This window comes from Otolemur garnettii, unplaced genomic scaffold (genome assembly GCF_000181295.1).
Source record: "Otolemur garnettii isolate 467f Iridium unplaced genomic scaffold, OtoGar3 scaffold00005, whole genome shotgun sequence".
NCBI classification, from domain to species: domain Eukaryota; kingdom Metazoa; phylum Chordata; class Mammalia; order Primates; family Galagidae; genus Otolemur; species Otolemur garnettii.
In genome coordinates this window covers 11,401,491-11,420,942 of record NW_003852400.1, presented here as the reverse complement: position 1 = coordinate 11,420,942, position 19,452 = coordinate 11,401,491, and the positions used below count along the sequence as shown (strand labels likewise).

Sequence of the window (19,452 nt, the reverse complement as noted above, 5' to 3'; positions counted from 1 at the left end):
AAGAATTCTAACTTGAATGACTGGGACCCCAATAGCAATGTTACTGTGCATTGCTCTCCCTCAGTGCCCTGTGAACAATCTGCCCAAACCAGAGTGGAAGGCGGTTCACAGCGGTAATGCGAGGGCCGACTGTGGACTTTTTAATTTAGCTCAATGTATAGGAAGGCTTTTTTTTTTTTTTTAAATTGAATCAGAGTTTGGAAATGTTTTCAGTACAAGGCTGTTAAGTGCTGAGATAAAAATCATTTCTATCTTCAACAGATTTGGGCAGTAGAATTAAATAAAAATGCTTTTCTAAAAAAGTCCTAAGTAGATAAAAGCTTTTCATATTGTGATAGCTGTAGATAATGATTTCAACCTGTATTCTAGCAGTGAGCAGGCAGAATGAGGGATCAAATATCTTTCATGTGCTGTTTATCAAAGTTAAAATAAATGTGATCATTACAAGGACAAAAACACGGAGGCCGTTCAAGAAGAAGAAAGTGTATTATGAGAAAAGCGGAATAATTTTCTACCTTCTTTTTACTAACTCTCTTGTTTCTGCTTAGGGGAAAGATATTTATATGAATTTATAAACTGCAATGAATCATTTGAATTTGGAATAAGGGCAGCATGAAATACGTTTCCCAGTGTTGATGTGTATTGTACATTAGAGACATCATGGTAGTATTCTAATTTTGCAGTTGTCCATCAAGTTAGGGCCTAGGGCTGGCTATGTATGAAGTTCCAACATTCGTATTGCAAAGAAACTTACAATTTTGGGGATATAAAAATGAATATTAATAAAAGTTGGCATCCACTTTGGTTATGACACTTGCTAAAAAATAAGAAAAATTAACAGTAATTAAAGTTACTAATCCTAGAAGTTAATGTGGATACAGGTCTTATATGTATAATAGATATGTTTTAGGAAAAAATCAGTGACAATACATTTAAAAATTATGTTTTTCTCCTTGCCTGGCTGCATGATTATGAGGTGATTGTGTTGGGGTAGGGAAGAAAATAAATGGAAAAAATAAATGGTGCTACAGAAGAACTGACACGATCATGAAGAGGTGGCAGCGTGGGTGGATGTTGATTTATAGAGGAATTGACTTCATCTGTCGCAGTGGTTCTCAACCTTCCTAATGCCGCAACCCTTCAACACAGTTCCTATGGGTCACGACCCACAGGCTGAGAACCGCTGATCTATAGGGAAGGGTGTCAAATGGACTGAAAGTTTCCTTATGTTTTAGGATGCCTTTTGCCGTGATATTGTTAGGAATAGGCATTATGTGATCGTTTCAGGACTTCAAATATTTACATTTAAAGAAGTTATCACGTGAAATGCTTCAAACATAACAAAAGGCAAATATGAAAATATAATAAGTACACAGGTGTACAATTACCGTGCTAAAAGCAAAAGCAATGAACGCCCAAGTCCCTACCATTTATGTTTAACAAACATAATAATTTCATTTTTTAATAGTTTTTAAAACAGAAATATAACATTTCAGTTTGAGTTGAAAATTCATCTTCACCTTCCCCAAACATGTTTGCCTCTCAAGGAATTACAAAATACGCTGTTGTATGACAAGGCGATATGGTAATATGCGTTTAAATAATTTAAAAGAAGCTGTAAACAGTTTAGGAATGATTAATTGAATTTCTCCTCAAAAGGAAATCCTCTGAAAGCAGAGAATATGTTGTTTGCCAGCCAAACGCTTCACAGTTTTGAACTTTGGGAAATTTTTCTGGTGCCTTTGCTCCCCATATTTATTTATTTTTCCTTGTATATTATTTTGTACAAAGAACTTCAGTGCCAAACTCTTAACATTGGTTACTTTTGGGTGCAGAGGATTAGATCATGGCAAAATTCTACATTCTAACTATTTTTTGCCAATATTTTTACCGTTGTTTTGGAGATAGAAAGGTCAATGTTAAACATAGGTTCTATTAAATTATCTTCTAAAATTTAGTATCAAATTCAGCATTTCCTTTCCACAATGGACGCAGTATGAAAAGAGGATTTGCAATAGCGTATGCACTGCCCGCAAACTGCGCGTCTAGCTCCCATACATATCTCTCTAATTCACACGGACACACACGCATCACCAGACAGATATGGACATTGTTTACTCATATTGCTCTTCTAAGTAAGTTCATGAAATTCATAAGGAAACCATATTCTCTCTATTAAATCATACTAGTTATAATTTGAGTGAGGGCTATTTTTTAATTTATACTCTTTACAGAGAACATTCTCTTTCTAACTCAGAATGGTAACAATTTGTTTTCACATATTTGAGTATGTCGCCTTGGAAAGGGAAATAATGCTTTGCCAATTTAAAAAATTGCCAATGTGTTCATAGTTTAACAAGCCTACTTTGGCGGAACAGCTAAAAACTCTCTCTGAGCCAACAATAGGAAAAATTTCTAACATAATTTATTTATGGAATCTAATATGTTAAACTTGTTTTTGATTATGCCTGGTTTTCTGTTTCTGAGCATAATCAGATTTTAAGTAAATCAGTTGCAAAGAATAGCAAAATTAACATTGGAAGAAAGATAAAACTATATTTTGATTTTTACTTTTTATTTTCCTTAAAATATAGGATGCTTTGGTCTCTGAGGCTCATCAATTATATTATAACATAATTACATATTTTATAAATTCATGAAAACAATTTGGTCTGTATTTTGTGTTTTCAACGATGAGAAACAGTTTCCAATGGCAGCGTGCATTGTGAAAAGACTTCTGTGTTCGTACAGTATTATGATCTCAGTAACCACTGTTTTGTGTTATTTCTAGATAAAAGAGTGGCTCTGTTTAAACTGTCAGATGCAAAGAGCTCTAGGAGGTGACCTGGCTCCAATTCCGTCATCACCCCAGCCAAAACCGAGGACTACCCCTGTTCCTCCTACATCAGCCGTGAGCAAAGCATCCCCACAGTCACAGCAGGTTTCCCCAAAGAAGGATACTGCTCCCAAACAGGATAGCTCCAAGGCCCCCGAGTCTAAAAAGCCACCACCACTAGTGAAACAACCAACCCTTCATGGTCCTCCCCCAGCCACTGCCAAGCAGCCTTCTGTGGCAGAGTCTTTGTCAAAGCCAACCCCTCCCAAAGAGCCTTCTATTCCATCTGAGCAGGCTAAGGACCCTGATGCTGATGACAAACCAAAGCAGCCCAAGACAGCAAAGCCACCGGTAGACATCGTATCTTCATCCTCAGCAGCAAAACCTGATATTAAGAGCTCCAAAGTGCCGTCACAGGCTCAAGAGGAAACGACTCCACCTCCCAAAGCAGACTCTGCCAAGCCTTCACAGAGTTTTCCACCAACAGGAGCTGCCCCGTTTGATGCTCAAGCCATACCTCGACCTGCATCAGATTCAAAAATTATTTCACATCCTGGGCCTGGTTCAGAGAGCAAAGATGAAAAACAAGTTGATCCAGTTCAGAAGAAAGAAGAACCTAAGAAAGCCCAAACCAAAATGAGTCCTAAACCCGATGCCAAGCCAATGCCAAAAGGGTCACCAACACCTCCTGGCCCACGACCTACCACTGGCCAAACCGTCCCTACATCTCAACAGCCCCCAAAGCCTCAAGAGCAATCGAGACGTTTCAGTCTGAATCTAGGAAGTATTACTGATGCCCCGAAATCTCAGCCTACCACCCCTCAAGAAAGCGTGACTGGAAAACTTTTTGGGTTTGGAGCATCAATCTTCAGCCAGGCATCAAATTTGATTGCTACAGCAGGACAGCCCAGCCCTCATTCCCAAAGTGGGCCAGGGGCTCCAACAAAACAAGTCCCTCCTCCTACACAGCCACCTGCTTCTCAGGGGCCTTCCAAATCCACGGTTCAGGCACCACCAGCACCTGCAAAGATTGTACCTGTCAAAAAGGAAACAAAAGCCCCAATAGCTGAAAAATTGGAACCCAAAGTTGAACAAGTTCCAACAGTCAAAAAAACAGAAACAGAAAAGAAACCTCCTCCACCTGTTAAGGGTACCAAACCTTCAACAGCTGAGCCTCAAAAGGCGGTTCTTCCCCCCAAACCAGAGAAAACTTCCAAACCAGAAACAGTCTGTCCTCTCTGCAAAACCGCGCTCAACATAGGTTCTACGGATCCTCCTAACTTCAATACTTGCACTGAATGCAAGAACCAAGTGTGTAATCTCTGTGGATTTAACCCTACGCCGCACTTGACTGAGGTAAGCAGTGCATGTGTTACCCGTGGCTATGAATGTGTCAGTTTTTTCTGAAATGTTGTGGAGGCCGAATTTCTGAGCAAAAATGCATTTCTAGTGAAGAAAACAATATTGATACATCTTAGAAGTTTCAGTTACTTATTACACGTTTACTTTCTTATTAAGCATTCATGTTATTTGTACTTTTCTGGGTTAATGAACAATAAGTAAGATGGTTTCACTCAGCTGTCTTTGATTTTGTAATTCATTATAATGGAAACACTGAATAGGTTTTAGCATCCATATGAAAAAAGCCTTAGAGTTTTTTGACTTTTTTGGTGGGATTTTTGCATTAAATAATTTGTTAAGAATAAACTATGGAAAAAATGTATTTTTTACTTTAAAAGACTTTAGGCGTCTTTGATGTAATTAGCATCTGATGTTGCCAAAGTCTTATGCAGACTTTATTCCTCTCTAGCTGTGATGAATTATGTTAACAGGGATCCATTTTTAAAGGTAGATAAATTTTGGTTTCTCTCAGTATTTTGGGAGTGGTAACAACTGGAATTATCATTTACAGTGTCTTAGATTCAAGGTAAAAGCAAAACAAAAACCAATTATATATATATATTTTTAGAAGACCAGTTTTTGGTTGCACATTCTTGAGAGGAAAATTGTGTTTTTCCCCAATACAATTTTATTACTTTATGTATTTAAAAAATTGTACCTTTTAATGTGGACCCTTATGGTGTCAACATGATGCAATTAATTGAAATTGTTTTAAACAAAGCTGCAACATTAATTTAAAAATTATAATTTGTGCATAAAATGTAAACAGCACGAGTATAGAGGACTATAAATTGTAATTTACAATACTGTGTAGGTTTATGTGTATGTATATAGGTATGTGTGTACGTTGATATAGTAGATGATAGTGATTATTAGAATTCTGTCAATGTTTGGAAGTAGGAAACTAGAGCTCCTTGGATAGACAGCAAATCTTTCAGGGAAATCTTGCCTTTTCTGTGTGTTGGTAAATTATATTTTGGAAGCAATCATTTGGAAAGGAGATTTCTTGAATAAAGCAGAGAGTAACTGAGGATGTGTGCAGAACTTCAGTTTGCATAATTTGAAAATCTAAATTGTCTCAAGTATTTCGATGGTTTAGATGAGGTCCTATTTTAATATAGTCTGTGGGATTTAGACAATCTGTCATTGCTCAAATTATTGTGCTCTGCAGTAATTTCTTTGAGTTTGGAAGTACATCTTTCAGAAAGGAAGACAGTCTGTAACAGAAGCAATGAGTGTTCCTGGCTCATCTTGGCTGTGCTAATCTATACTATTTTATGCATAGTATAAAGTCTCCATGACCTCTGGTTTCTAGGTAAGTCCGCTGGCTGGCCTTGCATCAGGGAGTGAAGGAAGGTTAGTTGAGTTAGTCTATGTTCAAGTAGTTTCTGTTTTAACCCACAGGGCTTTGGAGATATGGCAAAAGAGTTGGTTGAAAAGAATGGCATATGTTTGGATATGTGTGTTTGTGCTTATGTATACATCTGTACATAAATATAAACATATGCACATATACACACACTTATATACTGGTGTATGTAAATGCACTGAACTCTAAATATGATTTACAGGCTTAATTCACAGTGTGATCCCAGTGTTCATACTAATAAATCTTTCTGTGTTTCTCTCAGTGGGAGTTAGGAAAGTGTCTCTTTCTGGATCCGTATTTTGTTTCTGTGTTTTTCCTCTTTCTACTGGTGATATTTTCTTGTGATCCATTATTTTCTGCTTGGCTGGTTTCTACTGTAATTTCATGGAAGTTTATGATAGAACATTCTGAAAATATTCAAAGTTTAAGCCTGAAGTGCAAAGAAATGGTATTTCTTAAAAAAGATTTCAATGATTTCTAATAACGCATAGTTAGCTCTCTACTGTAAGCCTCTGCTTCTCCTCTCCTAGTCACTATGCAGTAGGGCTATTTTTCCTGCTCCCCCAGCCTGGCTTCAGTCCCTTTTGCTGCTTTGTTTTTCTGGTGGTAAGAAGAGATCATCCACAGGTTGTTACAGGTGGGGGAACGGGCCCCTCCTTAATCAAACACACCTGTCTTTAGGGTTGTTTCCTGTTACACACCACATCCCAAGCTGCACCTGAGAAGTGCCAAGTGACACCTGCTGGTCCCTGGGTGAAGCAAGACCTCAGCCTGAGCGCCTCTGTTTAACTGTTTAATGCTCGGGTTGTATAGATAGTGCTATAATCCATTAACCTCTGCGTGCAAGAGACAATTCTTTTAGGCTTTAATTGCCACCAACTCAGGGAATATTTTACCTTGGAGGGAATTTTAACAGTAGCGATAGGACCTTCTGAAAGACCTAGTCTTAACGAACTGGGAAGCATGCTGAGAAAAACAGCCTTAGTTGGCAATAAAATTACCTAGTGAATTTTAGTCATTCTTGTTCAGATAAAATGCAAAAGGAGACAAAATTATTCATGGTGGGAATTTATTTTATTGTTTTTAACCACTCTCTTTTATAGTATCTTTCTATTGCGAAAACAAGGCTTAAAACTAAATATGCGTCCTCATGTTTTAGGATAGCCTAGAGTTATACTTTTGCTTCCTTAGCAAAATAAGTATGCTTGGCCTAAATGATGTTGGAGTAGCTAGCATTTATTTATCACTAGACAACAAAAGAGCCTTTGGAGCTGATTAAACCCACTGGTATAACTGAGACCCTTCAGATCTTCACTCTCTAGCTGATTAAACCCACTGTTATAACTGAGACCCTTCGGATCTTTACTCTCTGGCTGCTTAAACCCACTGGTATAACTGAGACCCTTCGGATCTTTACTCTCTGGCTGCTTAAACCCACTGGTATAACTGAGACCCTTCAGATCTTTACTCTCCGATGGCTAAGGACCCTGGAGTATCAGGTTCAGTGTGGAGATGCAATTGTAGTTAACATTGCCACCACTACTGTAAGGGAGAGAGTCTCTTCTCAGTGTAGCATCCCCAAACTTAAATTATTATATTTAAAATAATATTTCTTAACTTGAAACTCTAAAAATACTATGACAATTTTGCTTGTATTTGTAGTTTTTTGATTACCAGGGTAGCTTTTTAAAAAAATTTTAGACATTAAATGAATTAGATGATTCTAATTATAGTTCAGACAAAACGTTGTGCAGACAGTGTTTGAGGAGGTAAATTGAAATCAATCCTGCTACTGCTTTGTGTTTATTCTAACAGGGCTGTTTTTTGACCAGACCTGTGTAAGAGAGTCATTGTGCCTCTCACAACAACCCTGTGGGGTAGTTCTTACGTATATTATAGAGATTAGGAGAAGGAGTATCAGAGATACCACCTATAACTAGTTATATTTGTGTATCAAGCCGCAAATTAAAATTCAGAGGTTGAGTCAGTGGTCTCTTTACTAGACTATGTTTACATAACCTAGGGAACTAGATGATAGAGGCCACTTGGCCTGCGTTTTTGTATCTCTGAGTTGTGTCAATTGATGATGGCTAATCTTAATACCAACAAATTTATAAATTGGCGCATCAAATTCAGGTCACATGTGGGGCTGTGTCGAATACGGGCTGTGTCACACGGTTGTCAATTGATGATGGCTAATCTTAATACCAACAAATTTATAAATTGGCGCATCAAATCCAGGTCACATGTGGGGCTGTGTAGAATACGGGCTGTGTCACACGGTTGAGCTTAGAAGAACAGAGCTCATTTAGAGGTTCTGAAGCATAAGATCAACATATTGTACAAGTTTTCTCTCCAGCTAAGTCTACTAACTGGTCAGCATTCTTAGGTAAAATCATATGACTCAATGATCAAATAATGTCCCTGCCTTCATTTATGTTGAGAGTGTGAATATAAAACATACTCATTTCAGTGGGAAGAAATACTGTTATATTCCTGCCAGTGCATGCAAAGACTTTACTCTTTGAAAATGATAGATGTCTTGGTGTTCCATTACGGTGGTGCTGGGTAGGAGTTGAAACTTTGCGTCTGTCTCTTAATGTTTTTGTTGGGTTTTTGTTACCTTCCAGAAAATAGAATTACAGGTCCATAGTTTATTCACATCCTAAACTGGTTCTCCACAGTGGTTGTATCAATTAACATTCTGGTATAATTTAGATGCTCTTTGCATATACTACTATTTTTCTAGAGATGCACTGTCTGAAATAATAGTCACTGGCTACATGTGCCAATGAGCACTGTGTCTAGTTTAAATTAGAATTCACTTTAAGTGCAAAGCACATATTGAAGTTCAACAACTTAGTATAAAAAATGTGAAATATCACAAAATAATTGTGTGTTGATTATATATTAAAATAATAATATTTTAGAATATTGGGTGTGTATTGTTCTTATTTAATGACTTGTTCTCACACCTGATCTTTCATGCAAGCCATTTATTTTTATTTCCTGGGTCTTGGGCTTTATCCTACTGATCCGATTGTTATCTTTGTAGGTATTCATTAGTATTTTTCAAATGTATAACGTCTGTAAGGTTTCCTTTGGCTTATTCTAAATTCATTCAGATTTGATTAATACTATGTAAAGGTTTTATTCCTTAAATACTGCTCTTAGTACTGCCTTTTTAACATTTAACTTGGAATTTCATATGCATGCACTGTATTATACTGCCATGTAAAATATATTTCTTTCTCTCTGTATGAGAAAAACATGCATATTCTTGTATTCGTTGCAATGTAATTATCTCTTCCAGGTTTCAACTTCCTCAGGTTGCACAAGATAACTAGTTATATTTACATGCTCTGCCAAGTAGATGGATCAATCTCAGAGCTCCTATCATCCAAAAATACACTGCCAATGCATAGTGCTGGCCAGGAGATCAAATTCTTAGGTCCTGCTAATCATTGATAAACAATATCTGTACTACCTAATATATCCTATAGCCAACCAAGATATCCTGTATTCTTGACTGACCCTTCCGATTCCAAGTAATTCCTCTGTTATTGTCAGAACTCTTAGAACTATTTATACTGTTCCTGTGCCTTTGGGTAAAAAGTTTCAGCTTTTGAATCAGAAGACTCAGAAATGCAGAATGTATGAAATTGAATATGTCAGTCCAGTATTTTCTTTCCTTCTTTCCTTGATGGCCATTCATTTTACTTTTAAAATGCTATTTCAATAATTTTAATCACAGAAGTTATATTCTTCCTTATTGCAATCCACAAAGTAGTGAAGGTTGTGTAGGAAAATGGATATTTTTGTTTTCCCCATGCACATCTGTAAATAATTTATTAATATCATCTATTTAAACTTGTCCATATTGCTTTTTGCTTATTTTATAATGTTTGTACAAATAGTCACATATATAACAATATGAGATTAAAAATATTGTGGGTAACGTTTTCTAAAAATCTATTTATTTTGAAATTAATATGTGATCCTACTATACATGTTTTCGTTTACTTTTTTTATTAAGTGCTAGACATTGGACATTCTCAAGTGAACATTCATTGACTTGCCTTATTGTATTTATAAAATACTTAGCAGTGCTGTATCTTACATTACTGAAGAACACTTCTAGCTCTTGTTACTGCATCAACAAAGGTGTGGTAAAAAATCTGTACATATATTTTACATTGTTTCTTTATGTGTCAGATAGATTCCTTGAAATGGATAGATAAAGGGGATTTAACATTTTTTTTTTATTAACTCATAGCTGTGTACATTTATGCAATCATGAGGTACAATGTGCTGGTTTTATATACAGTTTGAAATATTTTCATCAAACTGGTTAATATAGCCTTCACTGCTTTTTCTTGGTTATTGTGTTAAGACATTTATATTCTACATTTAGTAAATTCAACATATACCCTTATAAAATGCACCGTAGGTGTGGTCCCACCAGTTACCCTCCCTCTACCTATCCTCCTCCCTCCCCTCCCTCTCTCCTTTCCCCTTCTTCTAGGGCTAGAATTGGGTTACAGCTTTCATAAGAAAGCTATAAATTGGTTTCCTAGTAGGCCTGAGTACATTGGCACTCTTTCTTCCATTCTCAAGATACTTTGCTAAGAAGAATATGTTCCCGCTCCATCCATGTAAACATGAAAGAGGTAAAGTCTCCATCTTTTTAAAGGCTGCATAATATTCCATGGTGTACAGATACCACAATTTACTAATCCATTCATGGGTCGATGGGCACTTGGGCTTCTTCCATGACTTAGCAATTATGAATTGAAATTTCCATATTACTTTGTTAAATACTGAAAGTAACTGTAGTCTGCCAAAAATATACGAGTGTCCCTTCTTTCCTACATTTACTAGTATGTCATATTTATCAATTTAATGAATCAGAAATTATATTGCGTTGCTACATGAATTTAAATTTCTATGATTAATTCAGGAGTAAACATAATTTTTATCAACATTATTAGTTTGTCAACCACTTGTATTTCTATTTTTAAAAATTTCTCATTTATATCTCTTGCCAATTTTTAGAGAGATGTCTATGTATTTCTTATATTTTAGAGAATTTAATTCTTTGTCAAGCTATCTTGAAATGATTTTCCCTCATCTATCACATTAAGAACAGTTATAACTTTCTTTACAGAATTTTCATTTATTCATAAGAAATTCTTTTTTTATGTAACCAAATCTTTCAATTTTTCTTTATTATTACCTATTAATAAGGAAGGCCTTTTTCACATTTATAATATAAAAATAGGCTTCCACATGTTCTCCTAAACATCTGTAGTTTTATTTTTTACCTTAGAAATCTATTTATCTGTAAATACTTAGTGAGATGAGAGGCCTAATTACATGGATTCAAAATGCATAGCTGGTTACCCTCAAATCATTTACTAAGTAATTAATCTTTTGCACTCTGATTTGTAGCGCCACCTTCATCATATAATAAAGGCCCATTAAAACACAGTGCACTTTTCTAGATTCTTTAGTTTTTACTGTTAGTTCTATGTCTAGTTTACTGTGTCAGTACTTTACTATTTATTAGACTAATTTTAATATTTAAAAGTATTAAATATTCATGTAAACCTCAGCAAAAGAATCTAGTCACAGGGTGCTATCCAGTCTGGGTTTGACTTTACCCAACTTACAAAGTAATAAGTTAACCAATTCCTGTTTCATAGAATCAAACAGTGGACATGAGATTCCTACATGAAAGAAAAAGAATTTGTTGCTCACAGCACAGCAGACAACGTGAGCATTATCAATCTGCATTAGTTGGCTCCCTTTGCTCCCCACTCCCGGCAGCATGAGGAGCCTACTGATGCGAAACGTAGAGTGTGCTTGAGTCACAGGTGAGAAACACTGAGCTTGCGGTGAGCTGGCTTGCTTTGGTCTTGGATCTTGAGGCTGCCTATTGCAAACATAAGCTTGAGAAATAGCTGGGATAAAGAGTGGCCAGGGCTTGCTCTGTTGGTGTAAACTGCAAGATACGGAGGAGGATATTAAGAACTCCTTCATGATATTCTGAACTCCTTCTCTTCTGTATTTAATGGAAGCCTAGTATAAAAATGATGAAAATGAAAATACACTAGTGAGGCCAACTCCAGTTGACTGAGGGCTGGGAGCTGCTCATTTAGCAATGTCTGTTACTCATAAGCCTGCCTTCTGATCCAACTCCATGAAACTTCTTTGAAGAAGGATGACTTTTCAACCCCCCTCCTTTAAAGATGAAAAAAATTAGGCTCCAGAAAATGAAGTGGTATGTGTAAGGTTGGGGCCAGATATTGTTTTCTACCATACTAAATAAAAGTACCCTTTCCACTAAATTTGTTTCTGTATCTCCTTTTAAAAATCCTTCCTTAATACAGTGTCCTCCAGTTAATCCATATTGTCACAACTGGCAGCAGGTTCTTCTTTTTATAGCAGAACAGTATTTCGTTGTGTGAATATACCTCATTTTATTTCTTCATTCACATTTTCAGAGACACTTAGGTTGGTTCTGTTTCTTGTGAATAATGTTTCATTAACATAGGAGTGCAAATTCTGCATGATCTTACATGTGAAATCTGAAAAAGTTGATCTCATAGAAGTAAAAGGTATAATGATGGTTACCAGGGGCTGAGGTTGTTGGAATGAGGTTAGGGAGATATTGATCAAAGAACACAAAATTTTAGATAGAGGAAATGAATTTCAGTGACATACTATATAATACGGTGGCCATGATTTATAATATATTGTATTCTTGAAAATGGTAAAATTATAGTGGTAAAGTTTTCTCCACAAAAATGATAAATGTCAAGGTAATGCATATGGTAATTGACCAGGTGTAGTCATTTTGCAATGTATATAGACTTCAAAACATGTAGCATATGGTAAATACATATAATTTTATCTATCAATTTAAAAATAATAAACAAATTTTTAAAGTAAGAAACATTCTCCTTTAAAACTTTGGGAACAAAATAAGCAATAGGAAAATTTATGAAACAAATAACCTAATCTTATATTCAAACAAGCATTACTCTAGTAGATAATACATACTCTGTAATGTAATACATATTAACAGTTTTTTGCCCATTATATGTGGGTTATATAATCTTACATGTTAATAAAATAATTTCAGTGGTGTTTCTACTATGGGCATAGCTCTGATTTTGCACTTGCATTGAATTATAGAAATCCACTAACTCAGATGGAGAATATTTCTGATCTAAATACAATAGTCTATACTCCTGATAGTGTAATTTATATGGTAGCTCCATAGTACTTACTATAAACCTAACTTTCTGTTTGAGAAAAAAGCAATACTAGGTATCCATGTAATCAATTGAAATAATACATTTTACTTTACTATTTCTTGTGGGAAAATTTATGTACATTAGGTGTATGTGCTTGTGTATATATGTGCATGTATGTGCATGCATGTATGTATAGGTATGTGTGTGTACTTTAGGTGTAAAAATAAAAATTTTCCTGGAAATAAGTTAGAACTACAATATTACCAAGTTTAATTTGGAAGGATGACATGCATTATATGTGGCTACCAGCAAAAGAACTGTGAATCACATCTGCCTTGTCAATTTTGAAAGTAAGGTACAGTACCAAAGAGAGTCAAAAGAATGGCTCACACATGGAATTATCCATAGGGGTAAAAATAACCTAAGATTTCCATGTGAGGAATGCTTACAGTTGGACTTAAACTTTGTTTCTATGTTATCTTTCTTTAAAAAGCTGAGAAAGCACATTTATGGGCAGGTATAAGAAGACATATCATTTTGATTTACCAATTTTGGGAAAACATAGGAAGAAGAAATGTTCGCTTAAAGTAATTATAGTTCTTTTTTTTTTTTTTTTGCTTTATTTATTTATTTTTTGAGATAGTCCCACCCTGTGCCCTGAGCAGAGTGCAATGGTGTCATAGCTCACTGCAACCTCAGACTCAGCTTTGGGCATCCCGCTGCCTCAGCCTCCAAAAGCTGCTGGGATTATAGGTGCTTGCTGTGGTACCAGGCTGGGTTTTGTTTGTTTGTTTGTTTGTTTGTTGTTTTTGTTGAGACAGAATCTCTATCACCCTGGTCACATAGCTCATAGCAACCTCCAACTCCTGGGCTTAGGTGATCCTCTTGCCTCAGCCTCCTGAGTAGCTGTGGGTTTTGGGGGTTTTTTTAAATGTTTTTAGGAGTCAGGGGTCTTGCTTTCGCTCAGGCAAGTCTCAAACTCCTGAGCTCAAGCAATTCTCCCTCCTCAACCTCCCATAGTGCCGAGATTACAGGTGTGAGCCACCATGCCTGACTCTAGTTTGTATTTTTAAAAATACTAAAATAAGATTTTAACTGCTGGTAAAAGTCGTAAGTCAGTGATGGTTGTGAAGTTTACCTTTAAATCCTGTTTACATAAACATTCACCCAGATTACCTTTTAACTATGTCAGAGTAAAAATTACACATTTTTTATCAAGTGTCAGTATACCTTACTATTTTACAAATGTAAAAATATGATGACTTTTTTCAACATATTGTATATTGTCACAACACTCATCATCTCCAAGTACTTCACAAACACTTCTTTTGTACCTGATAAAAATAGAACTCCTCTACCTGAACCACATACTTCTAAAGGAAAACTAATTAGAACACGCAGTAAATAACATATCTTTTCCCTGAGTAAACTGTCTCTGGAATACCTACTAATTTTTTTGTACTTATTCAGCCTTCATGAAAATCTATGGATTTATAACATCTATATATGTCATGTATTTATTGTCCGTTCTTATTTAATTTATCAATATACTGCAGAAGTAACCACTAGAAAGATAACCACTCTTGACTTTAAAAAAATAACTCTTTATAGAAGTAATTAGGTAGGTGTTATCTAAGTACTATACAATGCCCTTCATAATAGACTTGAATGACTCAAATAGAAAGACATGAAGAGTGTCAGCTGAGCCATACAAAACAAAAGATTGAATATGTTTCGTGACTTTTATAAAACAAATCATCCTCTATTTAAAAACCTTGCCCACTTTTCAGGATACTGAATTACCTAGAGTCAGTTTTTTCATGGTATTCAAATGCCCTATGAAGACATATATGAACTAGTGGTCCTCATGCTAACATACCTAGCTAAATAATCTAAGACAGTTTTTTTTTTCAAAATTGTATTTTATTGAAATATAGCCCTATGATGTGCTATACTAAAAATATGTTCCTTGTTCATGAAATTCCACAAAGTGCTTTATACTTAGTAACCTCTTAGAGATAAGAATTGTGTACATTAGTATACTAGTGATATGCAAAATCTTATAATGTAGAACTTCGTTCAAACAAGTATTTCATGAAGTTATTTTACCACATAATCCTTTTTTATTATTTTTTGGCAGAACTAGTCATCCAGAAGACATTTGTTGTGAAGCACTAGTGTAGAAATATCTCTCAGAAACATTTTGTCATTATGGAAAAATAAAAAGAAGGGTGTGCATGAGTTAATGAACAAAACCTGTGTGTTTAAAAATGAGCAAAATGGATGAAAGAAACTTCAAATTATATTAAATTGTATTGTTCAGGATATACATATTATAATATATATGATATCTGGCCACATATATAAATAGGAGAAAAAATTATTCTCAGATCTTCGCTTCTTAGCTAACTTAGAACAGTGAATCTTTACAAAGCCATTTAAAATCCCAGAAGCTATTCTTCTCTTGCCTGACTTGCGTTCTTATGACTTTTTACCTTCTTATTAAAATGTTAAATATTCTGACCTATAACCTCTCGGACTATAGGGCATGATGGTTAAGATTCTTGAATGAGAACTGGTTCAATGCTAGTCCTGCCTCTTACTGACTACTTACCTGATTCTGTGAGCGTCCCTACTCTTCAGATTTTCATCAATAAAAGGAAATCTTACAGGATCAGGGACTTGAACAGTGCCTTTATTTGTGGGCAAGTTACAGCTCTATTTGTTACAGCATCTTTATTTCCTTGAATAGTGCCTGACATAAAAGGGTCCTTGATAAACATGTCAGAATGAATGAAAGTAGAAATAGGAATGACTTTGGAGTGTAGTTGGGAGTAAGAGATGAAATAATCTACTTACTCTTCTTAGCATAGGTGCTGACACTTACCTCTCTAGAAACGGTATTTTAAATAATGAATACATTTTAATTAATACCTTCATCTTTTCATTCTTAGACTTCTTTTGCCTCTAGAGTCGTAATTTACATAATGTTGTAATTGGAAATATTTCCATTTAAATTTACCACATACATTTCATATTCGACATGTTTCACATTGGGTTCATTACCTTTTTTCCACCTGTACCTCCTTGTATGTTGCATGTCATATTGAAAAATATCACTGTTCCGAGTTATTCTGTGCTTTGCTTTCGCTTTCACTCCCAGAAACAATGGTATGCAACACTTTCAATTCTACCTGCAAAATAATCTCTGTTCTGTTGTTTCCTTCTTATCCTCAGTATGAGAGCTTTGCATGCTTATCTATCACCTTTGTTACTGTAATAAACTCTGTATAGTTTGTGGAAACAATTTCTCAAAATGTATATGCCAAAAAGTTTCTGGTTGTTCCTACCATCTCCTTGTTTATCATGCTCTACTGTGTCTTTTAATCTTCCTTATGTTGTACTATACTGAATGCACGAGGAAAGTACTTATTTCAAACTCTGTCCTCAGCACATGCCCCAGATGCTTTCTACTACCCCACATCTTCATCTCCTATCCATTCTTTGAGATTGACCTTATATATCCCTCCCCTTTCACCCCTCCTTCAAGGTCACTGAAACTGCAGGCAGCTATTGTATATAGCTTTGCAATTCTCTCTTTATTTGTAATCTCACCAGAATTTGACCCCCTGGAGCACAAGGAATTAGTATCCTTAGGTGTATTAAAATGCCTGGACATGGTAGGTAATCAATAACAACATTTAGGTAAATGCATGTAGAGTGACATGCCTGCTTTCCATTAATCGAAATTATTATTATTTGCTTCAGGCCTCCTGGGCTTCAAAATCATGTCAATAGCTTCCTTGCCTTCCAGCCAAGACAAATTACTTAACCTCTTCTGACTTGGTTCTTAGACCTGTAAAATGGGCATGATGATAAGAGGACTTACTTCTTGGGCTGATATGCGGATTAGGAAGTAAATGCATGGAAAGCTTTCAAGACCGTTTTCATGGCCCTTGGTAAAGCACCATCAATGTTAGCTTTGCTTGTGATAGCGGCCAGATGTTGAGGATGTATGATGCACTTACTACTAGCAGAGAAGATTAAAAATGATTCTTTCTGACCGAGGTTTCACCTCTAAGAGAGGCTGAGTTGCTTAATGAAAGGCAAATTGAGGCCTTTACTCCACGCCTGAAAGATTATTTCAGATTATTTTAAATAATGTGCTAAAAAGTAATGGGCCTTCACTAAATTAACATATGCATTGACATGCTCTTTTATTTGTGATATCAATATTGTTTCTATTTTTACTTATTTAATGAGCCTTTTCTCTATGATTGTGGCATTTTAATATGAATACTTTCTTTACATGTGAAAAGCAGCAAAATATCTTTAAGAATTTGAAAGGAGTTTTATTGGGAGAAGTTTTATCATGGATGTGCTTAAAATGAGTATACTTGAAAAGCTTAGAAAACTGCCGAGAAGTGATTACTAACAAGAATATATTGACATGAGAAGTGTTCACTGACACTTATGCCTAAATGGCTTAATTCATGTCAGCTATGCTCTGAGATTTCTTTCCTGACATTTAAATGAGTTGTTCACAATTTTGTACTTCTAAAATATTTGGATTGAGAAAAGCTTTTATTATCATTGTGATTTTTTTTTTTTTTTTGCTAAATGATACCTAGTACCCAAATTGTTATATTACTTTATCCCAGTTCTTAAAAAAAAAAAACAAAAACAAATACACAGACATTTCCTAATTAAAGTACTCTGTTATGTCCAGTAGAATTGTAAATATGCTTTTTGACAAATAGATGTCACTTAATAATACAAATAATACAAAATATACAAAATAATACAAATAATACAAATACAAATACAAATACAAATAATACAAATACAAATAATACAAAAAATACAAATAATAACACAAATAATACAAAAACAAGCAATCATATCATTTTTAAAAGTGATATCACTTTTAAAAGTGATGTGATTTTCTCTGTCTTTAAAAAGTGAATATTTATTATCTATCTAGGATCTATTTAAAACTAGACAATACTTTATATTTAAGTTATGAAGTAAAAATTGATTACTTTTGTGCACCAGTGTTAGTTTTATATCGCTATATAGCAAGTTGCCATGAATCTAGCAGCTTGAAACAATACCCATTTGTTAGCTCATACTTTTGTAGATCTGGCATACCATGGAGGGGTTCTCTGATCAGAGTTTTAACCAGACTGAAATCAAGGTCTATTTTCTAACTGGGATCATTCAAACTGTTGGCAAAATTCAGTTCCTTGCGCTTGGAAGATGGAGGTACATGCACCTGTTCACTGTCAGCTAGGGCAGCTTAGTTCTTGGAGGGTGTTGGCATTCCCTACCTCAGGGTCCCCCATCTTCAAAACCAGTGATGTCAGTTTCCCTCACGTGAAATACATTTCACTCTTTAAGTCACTGACTTAAAGGGGCTAGGCCCTTGGAATAACTCACCTAATTAAGATTAAGCCTAATTGGATTGTCTCTTTTGCTTTACTTAAAAGTTAACTGATTAATAACCTAGTTGTGGAGTAATATCCCATCATATTTACAGTTTTCATCCACCTCAAGGGGAGAAAATTAAACAAAGGGTGTGTATCAGAATGCAGAAATTTTGGGAGTGGAGTTATATACCCCGGAATTTTGCCTACCACAGCACCTAAGTGATTAAATTTATTAAAAGAAAATTTTATAAAAGAAGAAACATCTATTTAATGGATTTTATCAGAGGGAATGCATACATAAATACATACTGGTAACTCCTTGACCACTTGAATATAAATCAGAATTAATGTATCTAAAATCTCATGGCAGGGAGAAGAGTGAATTAAAGTAGTACCTCCGGTTTTCTTTATGGGGTCACCTCTTTGGTAAGACCTTCCACATAAATTAGCAATTCATCATTCTCTATATTTGGGAAAGTAATGATCAGTCCATATGAATTACAGGTGTAATATCATCTTTAATCTATTGAATGAACCAGATTATAATGGGAAATAGAGTATAAAAATCCCTTCAGGGAAGGAGACAGGCTTGACAAGGTTTAGCCACTGACTGGATGTGTGGAAGTGGAAAAGATAAACTCAAGTTTTATTTTGATTTTTTTGTTTTAGGATATTGGAACAATTATAAAATAAGTAAAATTTAATAATTTTAAGTAAGATGGAATTAATATTTAAGTAAGATGGAATATTTGTTTTCAGAGAGAAGTTAGATTGTTCAAGTCTAAGTCTCAGAAGATATTAGGTCACTAAATACGAAATACCCTCTTTGAGATCAAAAATTTATTTTATCTCAAACAAGCAATGCAATTCATCAAAGTATGCAACTAAAACTATTGACACAGTCTTGCCTTCTTAATGGTATCTTGTTTATATCAGCAGCAAAGAAGCCTAGAGAGTGAGGAACGATGAAATTTCAAGAGTTTCAAGAGACACTTTCTTTTTTTTCAATTCTATAATATTTTATTAGATATTCTCTGTCTGACATACTTCTGTAATACTTTTGTTTTTATATTTTTGAGTCAATACTTCCTTTTTTGTAGTTAAATGAAAACTATGTACATTAATGCAATCATGGGGTACAGTGTGGTGTTTTCA

At 35.0% G+C, this 19,452-nt stretch overlaps 1 protein-coding gene across 1 annotated transcript in view; it reads left to right on the top strand.

The window, feature by feature from the left end:
- Positions 1-19,452, top strand: part of PCLO (piccolo presynaptic cytomatrix protein) — a 382,295-nt gene that overhangs the window by 22,585 nt on the left and 340,258 nt on the right. The window contains exon 3 of the mRNA XM_003782629.2: positions 2,792-4,192. Coding sequence (XP_003782677.1) covers positions 2,792-4,192 — 1,401 coding nt within the window. The remainder of the gene's footprint in view (positions 1-2,791; positions 4,193-19,452) is intronic.